At 37.8% G+C, this 14,874-nt stretch overlaps 1 protein-coding gene across 8 annotated transcripts in view; it reads right to left on the reverse strand.

The window, feature by feature from the left end:
• LOC111869451 (WD repeat-containing protein 7) overlaps window positions 1-14,874 on the reverse strand; it is a gene marked incomplete at its 3' end in the record, with an annotated part of 95,361 nt that overhangs the window by 21,569 nt on the left and 58,918 nt on the right. For 5 of the 8 annotated variants that reach the window (XM_033753433.1, XM_033753436.1, XM_033753435.1 and 2 more), the window contains 4 exon segments: window positions 3,793-3,894; window positions 5,376-5,444; window positions 8,888-9,025; window positions 10,637-10,796. In XM_033753433.1, coding sequence (XP_033609324.1) covers window positions 3,793-3,894; window positions 5,376-5,444; window positions 8,888-9,025; window positions 10,637-10,796 — 469 coding nt within the window. 8 annotated transcript variants of the gene reach the window in all.

The raw sequence follows: 14,874 nt of genomic DNA on the forward strand, positions 1-14,874 counted from the left end.
TGAGATAACATTTCTTCAAATTGGGGGTCAAAGTTAGTACTTCCTATCATCATAATTGATTGCAAATGTTCGTCTGTTAATGCTGACCTGTATTGAGGTTTTACATATTTCATCTTTGAAAATGTCTTTTCACACAGGTAGGTACTACCAAATACAGAGATCAAACCTCGAGCATATGATCTTAATTCACCATATTCATCACTTGGAAGACACTTATAGAATTCTGTTAGATTGTTCTCTTGGAATTTGCCTTTTAGCATGTTATCACACTGCAGATTAATCACTTCCAATTGAAGGTTAGGTGGAAGTTCCTCAATTGTACAGTTAAATGGATTTTCAAATCTGGAAATGTCTTCTGCACTTGCATCAAGATCCGAAAAACGTTGCTGGAACTGTTTTTTGAGCTCAGAAAATATATCACCTGCAAATTCGTGCGGGAATGGGGAATCCACTTCTTCTTTTAATGTTTGACAGCATGGGAAATGCACGAAACAGCTTGACATGATTTGTGACTCAATCAAAGCCAGTTGTCGTCGAAATGATTTTACCGCAGTATAAGTTTCACATATTAGCACTGTTTTGCCTTGTAGCTTCAAGTTGAATCCATTAAGAAATCCCATGATATCAGCAGCAAAAGCTAATTTCCAAAGCCATTCAGTGTTCGATAATAGTGGTTGAGGGCGTTTTTTCTCATTGAGAAAAATTTCAATCTCTGCTCTGAGTTCAAAAAATCTTAATAAAACTTTACCACTGCTGAGCCATCGAACTGCTGTGTGGTAGGGTAAGTCAGGATATTCGGCTTCCACTTCTGACAGAAAATCACGGAACTGACGATGGTTCAGCCCACGAGAACGAATGAAGTTCACCGTTGACACGACTGGTTCTAAAACACACGACAGATTAAGATATTTGCCACAAAGTACATGCTGGTGAATGATACAATGAATAACCATAGGCCTTGTACACCTTGCATTTTCACAAGCTGTGTAAATGCTTCCAACTAAGCCTTTACCTGTTCCAGACATATTTTTACCACCATCAGTTGTCACACATTTTAGCTGATTCCACTTCAGATTGTACTTCGTTAACATTTCCTCAACTTCCTTGAAAATGTCTTCGCCTGTAGTTGTTCCACGCAGACTATTCATAGAAGCTAATTCTTCAGTCACTTCAAAGTCAGCATTGACTCCTCGAATAAACAGCAGCAATTGAGCAGTATCTGTAATGTCTGTCGACTCATCAAGAGCTAAGGAAAACCACTCGAAATCATTTGCCTTGTTAATTAATTGGTTAGTGATGTTGCTACCAATGTCCTCAACTCTTCGGGCAACTGTTCTCGCGGAAAGGCTGATATTATTAAATAAATCCATTTTCTCTGGACACATTTCTTCAACTGCTACAATCAAACATGATTTAATTAACTCACCATCAGTAAAGGGTTTTCCTTCCTTGGCTAACAAATGAGCTACTCGTAGACTTACTTTACTTGCAGCCTTATTTTCATTTTTCATTTTCGTGAAGAAACTGCGTTGTAATGAAATACTCCGTTTCAAAGTTTCTAATTTTTGTGATCGTTCCTTCCCTGTGAGTTGGGAATACTGTGCCGAATGCTTAGTCTGGTAATGCCGACGTATATTGTACTCTTTTAGTACAGCTATAGTATCACTGCACAATAAACACAATGCTTTGCCATCTAATTCAGTAACAAAATAATTCTCACTCCACTCTGCCTTAAAAGCACGACATTCCAAGTCCACTTTTCTCTTCTTTTGTGGTTTCGACAGCGACATGATGGATATCCACTGGTATTAAAACGACACAGAACAGCGATACACGTGGCATTCGTAACACTGCGTGTCATCACAGCTGGGGCCACGAAGGAACGTGCGAATGGGAAGCTATAGGAGCGCCACACACAGAAATTCTCGCAATTCCTCAACTCAAGGTCAGCCGTTGGAGTGCGTAATCATCCATAGACAATATGTTCGAAAAAACGTAGGTTTCTTCCTTTAAATAAAGCTTCATAGACGCAGAAATATTAAACTCATATTATAATAATTATCTTGTTTCATGAAATATTATCCCACTTTGACATTTTTAAGAGTTTGGAAATGTAAAATCTATTCTTAGCGCGCGGGCCGCAGAAAAAGCAGCGGCGGGCCGGAGTTGGCCCGCGGGCCGTAGTTTGCTGACCCATGTCCTAGACAATGAAGCAATCTGCATCTCAGTCAGGCATCTTTACACAAATAATTTGAAATACAATTCACAACAGTTTATTTAAACAACTGTCTGAATTTTGTGTAACATTCTAAAACAGCAACAGAAACTACAACTTGAAAATCGTTATTCACTTTATATATGCTGTATATTTGCACTTAATTAAATCTTTCAGCAATTATGAGTTCTATCTTCTGCAATATAATGCTGTGTACCCTGGTTACCTTCAGTCAGAGTAGCTGGTGTCCCAGCCAAGATCTGATTTGGTCATCTCTTGAACAGAAGTCAAAAGTATTACCACATGAAGTAATCTGCTCAGTGTAATTTAAATGAGAATAATACTGTCTTGTTCTATACCTCAAGAGACCTACAACTATCCTGGGGTGGTAATGGAATGAACTGTAAACCGAATACAGGGCAGCCATAAAAAGCTGGACTGGCTACTTGAAGACCAGAATACTTTCACTGTACTAAATGCCTGGGAAAGCAGAGATATACTTGCCATAAGATATGAGGTGAATTTGTAACATGAGAACTAATGTTTGAAGAAGCTCAACTGCATAATCACTCAGAAGACATTTTCTATAAAATCAATTACTATAAACTATGTATCCTTTTCATCTTTTCATAAAGGATTTGAAGCCACTAAAAATTTCGCACTTTTATTCATAAGTGTTATTAAATTTTTGTTGGAGAAAATTATCACTGATATTATTTCTACTCGCAGAAACACAAAAAAAAAAAAAAAAAAAAATTCCGCCCTTTACCTCCCAGGAATATTCCTGGTACGCATTTCTGTCAGAGGCTGAGTCGACCCCAGAGCCACAGTGCGGCTGGAATAATTAGGCCACACTTGTAATGTGGAAGGTTTAATTACCTTCGTGTTAAAATGGGAAGATTTTAACTGAAACTGCTTACATCATCTAGACGGGTACTATATAAGTGGTACCTATTACCATACTTAATTATTATTAACTGTAAACATGTAAGATGANTCCACTAAGAGGAACCTGAATATTTTACTTGGACGGTTTTAACTTTAATTTTAACATTAACGACCCGCTTTGTGGGTGATTTTTTAAATGCAAGTGGGATACCCGCACTCGGGGTACTAGATGTTGTTGTGTTTTACGCTCCGATACGTGTAACATCTTCCACAAAAAACTGTATATTGTGATTGTTGAGCAGTGCAAGTGTTTCCATATTTTTGTTGTGGATGCCTCTGATGATGGCTCTTTGTGAGCCGAAACATGTAAGGCAAATGTGAGGAAATGGTGACAAGAATATATATTGTTACACTCGACGGAGGTTCTATTGGTAGTTGGTGATTGATAGTGTAACGGACCAAAATGAAACAATTCAAAACTTTAAAGTTGACTTTTGCTGGGGACTATAACTTGTATAAATACTGTGTGTGTTATGTTACATATATTATAACAAGCTAGAAACACCACCACAAAGTCTGGAACACTGTTAGAAGTCAATGCATGCTACAGAGTTACTTTTGAACCAAACAGATGTCCATTCACATGAAATTAATTACTCCAGATTAATTACTCAGTCGTAACTGCTTACCCTTCCCGTCGACCTGGATGGGTTTGAAACCAACAATCTCAGCATGTGCTTGTAGTTTGGTCTGAACATTCTCCGCACCTTCCTTCATTTTGGCCAGGATTCCTACACCACAACATGATGGAGTCATGCACACACCAACGTTACAATCCCAACAACCAAGACATCGCTTTTCATGCAACATGGAATATGTTTCATACACACAAAAGTCATTACGAGTATATACAAATGTAGCCTTTAAAGCCAGGCCCTTTGAGATGTGAATTTCTTTCTTTTAATTAAATGTTACATAGCATGTTAATATTACAAAATGAGCCAGAATATGATATCCAGAAAATAAATTCTGACAGCACGCAACCTGGAAAAACAATATTATATACAGGCTGTAACTGAAAACTGCTGACAAATTTTGTGCATGAGTTCCACATACCAAAACAAGAAAAAATGTGTATATCAACACGTGTCCAGAAACACTTAATTTCAGAGTTACAGCTCAAAGAATATTATGTAGACACCACCAACAGTTCAGCACTAATGTGTGGGCATGAATTGTTGGCGATTGTTTGGTAGGCCCACATGTTTTGCCACATCAGTTTACAGGCACAAATACCAAGATTTCCTCTAAAATGATCTGCCAAAGTTACTGGAAATGTACCACTGGCAGTCAGACCACAAATGTAGAACATGCATGATGGTATGAAGATGCTTAAGCGCATTTTAGTCATGCTGCACGAGATGTTCTCAGTTAAAACCTATCATGACCAGTGGATAGGTGGAGAAGGACCCATTGTATGGCTTCCACACTCACCACATTTGATCCTCTATAGACTTTTACTGTGGGGGATACCTAAAAACCCTTGTGTACTCCAGCTCCTGTTGACAATGAAAAGGCACTTCACCACAGCATTGTGTATGCCTGTCAAACTATCTCCAACTACCCCAGTGTCTTTGAACAGATGTGGCACCCATCATGAAATATGTCGAGGTGTGCAATGAATCTCACTGAGGACACTTTGAGCACTTATTACAAATGTACTCTTTCAGCTATACCTCACAAATTAAATGTTTTCAGACACATGTTGATATGGACATTTTTTCTTGTTTGGTATGTGGAACTCATGCACAAATTTGTCTGCACCTTTCAGTTACACCAACATAATAGGCTTGAGAATGTTAAATTTGCTGCTCTAACTAGTTTATTTCAAAGAATACATAGAGAAATGTAAGCCTAATGAACTCGCGGTCTTTGGGGCAACACCACTGATCCAGTTGAACATTATAATTAATTGTTTTGAAGAGAAAAAAGCAACATCTTAAACAATTCGTGCTCATATTTAGTTTGCTTCTATACTATAATTACACTAATCTGATCCTTATGTCTATTCTTAAGTTCTCACACACTTCAAAATGTGTTATTAATTATTCATTTACACTTTCTATGGTAGGATTCTGACAGAAACCATGAACACAAAAATGAGTCATGGGAAGAGCACCAAAGCAGGAAGAGTAGAACGACCCAACAATATTCAAATCCCTGTTTTACACAAGATAGAAACAAATTAACAATGTAAACAGAAAGTTAGTACCATGCCTGTCCTTTTCCTTCAGAGTCCGCTCCAAATCACCAGCTTTGTCCTTCACCCGGCCAAAGAAGTCTGCCATGTAGCAACCACCACGTTAATTAAGCATTAGGAAGAGGAAACAATGTTAGCTCACAATGCAAGAAGCAAACAGCAGCAGTACAACAAGCTCTTTCATTTCATTCTGAAGAAATCTGAAGGAAGAAAACACATTTCTGCTTAACTCTTTTCCATTGCTACGGTCTGTCTCCCTTACATAAATGCCAGTTCTACAGATGTTGAACATAATACAGGGTGGGGTAGGGGATTACTTTTGGGGAAAACGCTTAATTTATGTATTAGATGTCATTTGCTTCTACTCTGAAATGATATTATTAGAAAACAGTGTTTTCAAAAGAGGGTCTCACTATAAGCTGGCATATTTATTAAAAAAATTGATATTTTACTTATATAATTGTCAAGTTCATAAGGCTAATTTAAAGTTTATTCAGAAATGTTCCTAAAATGCTGGAGTGCAATTCTGAAAATATTCTGTAGATCCAGCTAAATAAATAAACAACTTGAAAATAAAAATTATGAGTTGAATGCAGTTTTGTATTAACGTACAGAAACACCTTCATATGGAAGATTTAATCAACTGCACATCCCTCTAAACAGTTCTTCTCAATAAAAATATTCAAATGAAAATGAAATTATATTATATTTAAGCATCATGTTGTACGATACACTTCTATATATAATAATACAAATACCATCGTGAATGCAACAATTTATTTGGTTGTAGTTCGTCTTTTCTTCCGCTACACTGCATGTTTCGGCCGTAACTGGCCATCATCAGGTGTATGAATTGATGAGCGTATGTTGGCGAGATTTTAAACAAAACTGACAGGCTGCTGTTTTAGATTTTGGAGTGTGCAGTGTGACAGCTACGTAGTGAAAAATACACCTGATGATTGCCAGTTACAGCCAAAACACGCAGTGTAGAGGAAGAAAAGACAAAGAACTACAACCAAATAAATTGTTGCATTCATGTTTCGGCCGTAACTGGCCATCATCAGGTGTATGAATTGATGAGCGTATGTTGGCGAGATTTTAAACAAAACTGACAGGCTGCTGTTTTAGATTTTGGAGTGTGCAGTGTGACAGCTACGTAGTGAAAAATACACCTGATGATTGCCAGTTACAGCCAAAACACGCAGTGTAGAGGAAGAAAAGACAAAGAACTACAACCAAATAAATTGTTGCATTCATGTTTCGGCCGTAACTGGCCATCATCAGGTGTATGAATTGATGAGCGTATGTTGGCGAGATTTTAAACAAAACTGACAGGCTGCTGTTTTAGATTTTGGAGTGTGCAGTGTGACAGCTACGTAGTGAAAAATACACCTGATGATTGCCAGTTACAGCCAAAACACGCAGTGTAGAGGAAGAAAAGACAAAGAACTACAACCAAATAAATTGTTGCATTCATGTTTCGGCCGTAACTGGCCATCATCAGGTGTATGAATTGATGAGCGTATGTTGGCGAGATTTTAAACAAAACTGACAGGCTGCTGTTTGAAAAATACACCTGATGATTGCCAGTTACAGCCAAAACACGCAGTGTAGAGGAAGAAAAGTCAAAGAACTACAACCAAATAAATTGTTGCATTCATGACGGCATTTATATTATTATATATAGAAAATGAAATTCCCCCAACACCCACTTCTATACAGAGTGTCCCAGGAGGAATGTGCCAAACTTTGGGAGGGTGTTCCTTATGTTAAAAAAGATGCTGATATAACCCAAACGACCTATGTCCAAAGTTGAATGGTTACGGAGATAATGACCAGAGAAGTGTGAAACTTTGACCGGTGTTACACACTTGTGGATTACAAAATACATATTAAAACTGGCAGGAATATGTTTTTTCTGTAATGTTAATAATGTACGTAACATCAAACTAACTTGTGAGTGACATGAAGCCATAAAATTGAAGTACAAAATACTCGCTCGCCATGTCATAATTGTCCTTAGGTTTCCAAGCACTATACATGACACATGACTGGCAAGCGCTGACGTAACATGGATGACTGCGCACAGCGGTATAAACAGACTACATAACTGTATTAAACGTACATTCACGGAAAACCTCTTTTGGAATTTCGTTTCCATTATATCATGTGGATTATTATGGGCCCACGTATGCACATTTCATAAATTATTTACACCGTCCAGTGTAAAAGACGTCTCATCATTGAATAAAATGACGCTTAACAGTTTGGGATGAGCTTTTATCCAGTGGCACAAATCCATACGCTGTGCATGGTCCCCTGGTTCCAGATGTTGTACCCTTTGATCATGGTAAGGATACAACTCTTCATCATGTAAAGTTCGCCACACCTGCATACGTGATCGTCGATGCGACAGGCCATTCTACAAGTGGACAGACGCAGACTTCTCTGAACCATCTCAAGAACGTTCTCTCATGTGTTTATCATTCGTACATTATCCCTTTCAGAGTGCACAGAAACACTCAGAAGAAAACCAGTATCACGCAATGTCTGGTGAATTCGCATAAATACACTTCACCATGTAATCCTTCGATCGGGAAATGGCCTTTGGTATTCTTCAACAGCAGCACGTGCATTGCCACCACAAAATCCATATCACAATATTCCACATGTGAAAACACAAAAGGCATTTCAGCAACTCCGCACAATTAACCTACCACCCATTCACGACCCAGCCACAACATATACTGATGGGAGCTTACGGCTAGTGTGAATCACCACACACAAGGACAAACATAGATAAAGCGTCTCAGCTGACAGGTATAGTGCGTGGACCCGCCAGAAGACCACACTTTTCTCGGGCCATTATCTCCGTAACCGTTCAACTTTGGACATACGTGTTTTGGGTTATATCGGCATACTTTAACATAAGGAACACCCTCCCAAAGTTTGGCACATTCCTCGTGGGACACCCTCTATATATTGTGTTAATGCTGTTGTGTATCCCTTACCCTGAAAATACAATGAAAATGACTATGCTCTTTCCTGTCTAAGCCTACAGTATTAGTTCAGAGCATTCTCTTTATAAATAGATATGCAAATAGAATTTCTTATCTAAATAAGCTGATTTAAGCTAGATTTTGGGTTCTCATGGCCATGACTATGAAGAGTGCTATATGTAAGTACAGGGTATCACATCCCAAAAGACAGTGCTGTTAAGCTGATCTATCTGTAGGTTCAGGGATATGGCTTATATTCACATAACTTCAATTCTGATTGCAACCTTCCAAAACTCTGAAGTTAACTGTTTACACATATCAGAATGCGGGCTAAATGCCATTAACTGTCATTCCAGACCCTAACGAGATACAAACAGTTGAAAAGAAAGAAGGTAAGTCAGAGAGTAACATTTTATGAAGTTAACTGAGGTTAAGAAGCACATAAACTCACAATCAGAAACAAATTCACTTCACAGCCTAGGCCATATCTAGTTCACACACCCAAAACAAAAAGAGTAAGTTTACCTGCTATTTTCTTATGAGCATCAGGAGAAGCAGACTGTGTAAGTGCTGCAACTTTCTGGTACTCTGCTTGGTTGATGAGTCCCTGAGCTTCCAAAGTACCAGGTGACATGGTACTGTATTCTTCAGTTAGAAGTTGCACTATAAGCAAATTGTAAACATGCTTCCTGAGCATGTTCATGCTACTGCCATGTAAAGCACTTAAGAATGGGAAGTAATTCAGGACAGAATAGTAACTGGAATTCACATTCAACAGACAACATATATGCTAGCATACACCCTCCCTTCATTGACTCTCCACATTAAATTCTGTATAATAAAGAACTTGACAATGAAGACCTCAGCAAAAGCATATTTCTATTGCAAATTTAACATCATTTTATTTTTTAACTTAATATTTGAAACTAAAACACAGTTCACTCAAACTCAATATCTTACAGTAACAAATAGCTCTCTTAATTGGTGATTAAATAGAAAAAAGTAAAAGAGAACTTTTCAATGAAAGTACAACTTTATTTACCAAAGGCACCTCAGAACCTCTTAACATTATATATCAAATGGAGGATACAAGGGTGCTATATGAACTAAAACTGTACTATATTCTTACATTCATGTTTATCTGTAAAATCCAGAACTAATTCAAATTATGCATGCAATTTGTACTAAAACCAACACGACTCATGACTGTTCTTCCACAACATAAAAACAGAAGCAAAGAAAAAAGTCAGACAAGAAACAGCAATTATGGAATGACCAGTATATTTGATCAGACATTACAACAAAAGGGAATATAAATTATCATCAATAAAGTTTCACAGAGAGAAATTCAAGTAAAACCCAAAGTAACAGTGACCAATGTTACAAAAATTAAAGCTACCCTGTTTCACAAAACAATCACACATTTGCATGATGAAACATTTGTACAACAGAAGAAGAAGAAGAAGTAGGAACAAGAGGAAAACAGCAGCAACAACAAAGCTATTCAACCATTCTCTGATCTAGCAGAAGCTACTAATCACTAGGAAAAGGAATGTAGTACCCTCTTTGGAACAAGACGGTTCAGGAAAATTCAATAAAACTAAATATTTTCTATATACAGCTACTTCAAAAATATCTCATTACATCTTAATTAAAATAATATACAGTATAATTATCTAAAAACATTGGGACATAAAGGATTAAACATACATTTTCATGATAAATATCACATAATATACTTGTCAAAACAGACATTTAAATAGCACAAATTATAACAGGAGGAGCAGACAGAAAAGAAGGGGGTTAAGGAAGACTGCAACTCAGTGTAAACAATACACTGAATTGAAAAGCACATCTACATATACAGTTCATACATAGGTAGGCTTGGTATGTGACATCAGTTTGAGTGGTTTGAGTGGTTTTAGTACTTGAGTAAAGTGTTCTCATGAGTCCAAGTTCAAGTAGTGTCATGCTGTTTGAGGTTGAGGTCTGACTCAGACATACAACGCATACAACCTGAAGATAGCTACATGATACAAGTGGCAGTAAAATAAAGTCCATTCTATCAGGTTTACTCTGCTGATGGTGGTACACTGCCTTCATGATGTATGGAGGCAGCAGGATCCATACATATTATATCCACTAAGTCTGAGTAATACAGATTACACAGACAAAGCTAGCAAATCAACAAATCATTAACAGTATATAAAACAATTCTTAGTATATCAGCATCGTAACATGAAATTATTTATTTTAATAAAAACAGAACCATACCTATGAGTGCCTCAATGTCAAACACCAATATGTGTGACTCTGGATCTTTGGGGTTTGTGCGCAGGCCTTGGATCATAAGGGGCAATGCTCGACTTTTCTGTTGGTCACTACCATCCGGATTGGTGGCATGATGAAGCTGCTGCAATTGATGTAATCCTCGCTGTAATAAAATGGATACTTACAGATAACTATTCAGCTTAAACAGTCAGTTACTGTGAAGAGTACTATCTTCTGGCATACAACACCGTTAGTCTATTAACTATATGAAGTATATCCCATGAGATAAAATCCTTAATAACCACTGCTGTGAGGATCTCAAAATTCTACACAGCCATTCACTTATTTATTCAATTTATTTATGGCTTACTTAACACCACTGCCAGTAGCTAAGACTGTAAAACATTGAATGACAGGACATTTAATGCAAGATGAGCTGGAAAGGATGTGCAAAGAAGCAGTTATAACGTAATTTGAGGTGTAATCCCAGCATCTGACATTGAGCAAAAAATGAAAAACTTCAGTCAGGATAATCAGTGTTCCAGCCAAGATTTGAATCAGGCACCATAAAACATAAGTGAAAAGTGTTACTGCTTGAGCCACCTTGCTTAATAACTCATATTCAATAACATATTTTCATGAGGAGTGATCGTTCATATTTTACTTCCACCACAGGCCACAACATTTAGGCTTTAACCCTGTATTGTGCAGCAGAAACTAGTAACAATTTAATGTTCTCCATTGCATTTACTGCAGCATGTAATGCAGTGCATCAAGTAAGTTTATATTAACTGCACTAACATTAGGAGCTGTGGATTTAAATATTGCAGCAATGGATTAATAAATTCCCTGAAAGCTTTTTAAGTGGGAATCCAAGTCATTCACTTCCTACTGGATGGTAATTTATGATTTTGGAACCTATGATCTTCCATTCAATGGGCATTTTTAAAGGAATTATTTCTGTATATATGAACAGTTTTCCTTAGTTGACTCAAGTCTTGAGAATATGTAGAACATCTTCCTCTCTTTTGCAGATGAGAACAGTGCTGTCCTTCTTAAAAACTCTCAAAATAGTTCTGATATAGGTTTGGAACACATCTTTGGACTAAGTTTATGTCCAAATATGTCTGATGTGCTGGAAGAACATCGCTTAACAGCTGGTTATGAATAGTATTTAGAGTCTTATATTAGCAAAATATTTTTGTTTAATTTAAGTTACGTAAGTTTATGTTGTGAAGGTGGGAAAGGCAGCCAGGTAATATGAAACAAAAAATAATACATAACTCATTTATATTCAGTTTTGAAATTTCTTTTACTTCATCCAAAATGTCATATAACAAGAAAGTTATTCAGATTATAACTTGTCCATAATGAAATCAACATAATTAATCTCTTCTTATACTAAAAATTGAATAAATAATAAAAAGAGGGCAAATTATCTGCTTCCTCTTCTCCATCTTGCTTTACATTTACACTATTAGTTACTCTCTCTTTTGGACAGTCAGTGATTTTTTTCAATCAGACATATGTCTCCAGATATTATGGCTGTCTTCTTAGGTATACCCAGAAGCTTAGAGAAAGTTTTTCACATTTTCACATATGTCACAAAGTTAATCACAATTTAAAATTTGAAGTATCCTCATATATTCTCATACAAATCATGAACCCAAGATTTCAATCACGAACATTTTTAAGTGTGCAAAATATGTGACAAAACATGACATACCAATATTCCATACTGCTAACCTTTAAGGGACAGGCCATTTAAATTCTGGTAATGGCTGCGGGCCGGAGTTAATTTAAATGCCCGCCATTGTAGTGTATTAAAAATTGTAATCATGTTACTGAAAATGCCGTGATTTCTGCAATTTTTGTGATAAACGAACGAAATAAGCGCTGCTTTTATCTAGAAAGAATACAGAATCAGCTATTGTAATTTACAGATTTTAGAATCTGTAAAAATTGTTACCCTGATTCCAAAAAAAAATGTTTCCCTCAATTTCAAACGTGTCTGCACAAAACGTTTCTGCTGTACAAATGCCTGCTGCTGACATCATTCGTACTCTCATACTATCTTATCTGGCAAGTGTGTTGGAAGCTTATGTTTATAAAGTGCGTTCCAAGTGACTAGACCCTCTCTGTACACACAAGTGTGGACGAAGCTATCGTATTGTCCTTGACACTCTCAGCCTGTTTATATCTGAGAGGAGCCACAAGCGATACTGTTCTCCGAACTGCATAAACAGTACTGCCAGAACTTCCAAGCATAGTGCGTTGTGAAGTGAAAAGAACATCCACCATGGCCTCGTTTTGCTTGGAAGAAGATGAAATTGAGACCCAGCTGCTCAATGATACAGATTCAGACTGTGCCACAGAAACCTCAGAGAGCAGTGAGGAAGAAAGAGATTCAGAAATTGAAGCAGACAAAGACCCTTCATCTTCGTCGTCAACCTGGGGACCACCAGACCAGCATGGCAGGAGGCGTGTGAATAATTATTCCGGTGGAGCTGTGGGGTTAAATATCAATGAAGCTCCACATGTAAATAAGGATCCCACCCCTTTCTGCGTTTTCATGTTCTACTTTGCAGGGATTAACCATCTGCTGGTGGAAGAGACGAACAGGTACTACCACCAGTACCTAGACAAACTTCAAGACGGACCTTCTTCGCAGCCTGACATGACCGATTCCGAGATGTTTCTGTTCCTAGGAATAATCATTCAAATGGGACATGACATCAGAGACAGACTAAAGGACTACTGGTTGACTGCAGAACAATTTGCCATGCCTTTCTACTCTAACACAATGAAATGCGACCGTTTTCTACACATTCTTCATTTTCTTCATTTTGCAGACAACAATACAGAAACTGACAGGAATGCCAACAGTTATGACCGACTATGGAAAATTCGGACCATCTTTGACACTCTCAATGACGCATATGAAAAATATTATAACCCTTCCGAACATTTGGCCATAGACGAGATTATTGTTAAATTCAAAGGGAGGGTGGTTTTTAGGCAGTACATTCCTAAGAAACACAAACGTTTCGGAATTAAAATCTTCAAAATTTGTGACGCCACTGGGTATATTTATGACATAAGATTTATCTAGGAAAAGATAGGACACATGCCGACCAAGACGTGACAGCAACACATGCTACAGTTAGGGACCTATGCAGACGTATTGAGGGCGTAGGTCACAAACCGTACATGGACAATTTCTTTTCGTCACCAGACTTGTTTGAGGAACTGATGACAAAGGACATAACGTGCTGTGGGACAGTCAGACCTAATCGGGAGGGCTTGCCTGACGATTTTCAATTAAGACAATTTTGACTGAAGAAAGGTGACATTCGTGTTTACAGCACTAGTTTGGAAGGACAAACATGTTTACATACTGACAAACATGCACTGTCCTCCAGCAGAAGGCAGTTTCTGTGATGAGCATGGAAATGCCATCAAGCCAGCAATTGTTGCTGATTACAACATGGACATGGGTTATGTCGACAAAGCGGACAGAATGGCAAACAGTTATAGCATCAGTCGTCGGACCTGGAAATGGACAAATAAACTATTTTTCCATTTCCTGGATATGACGATTCTGAACAGTTTCATTCTGTTGTCATCCTGTGGTACGAAATTGTCACACAGAGAATTTCGTCTCGCCCTTGTGCGCAACATGCTGGAACATGCTTCAAGGGGTTCGCCTCGCCCTCAACGGTCCATGGGTCGACCTCCTGCTGTGTCATCGGCAATATCTCGACTAGAGGAGGCCACTCGACATCACTGGCCGATTTCCTCTACTTCGAGATTGAGATATCGTGTGTGCTCTTTGCGTAGGAAACGAAGTTACATCGGGACAAAATGCGTGAAGTGCGACGTTGGACTCTGCATTTCCGGATGTTTCCAACAGTTCCACACGAAGGTAACATTCAGTTAGATGACGCAGGGGGGAAGACAGTCTACTTATAAAGCTCGTGTCCAAAAATAATGTAAGTAGAACAAGAATTTCTATCTTAGAATTAGATTTTAAAACACTGTGTGCATGCGTGGACTGCAAGTCACCATACGGTGTCATTCGGCCACTCGGCTTTACTTTAAAGGTCCCCATATGGTGTCTTTCGGCTCTTAAAGGTTAAGCACGTCCAGGTAGCTTCTGTATCAGATCTTCATATGATGATGTTTTTTTTTTGCCTGGATAATTAACATATTTCTCACTTTACAGATAATGCTATGAAAAA

This window comes from Cryptotermes secundus, unplaced genomic scaffold (assembly GCF_002891405.2).
Source record: "Cryptotermes secundus unplaced genomic scaffold, Csec_1.0 scaffold1411, whole genome shotgun sequence".
Classification (NCBI taxonomy): domain Eukaryota; kingdom Metazoa; phylum Arthropoda; class Insecta; order Blattodea; family Kalotermitidae; genus Cryptotermes; species Cryptotermes secundus.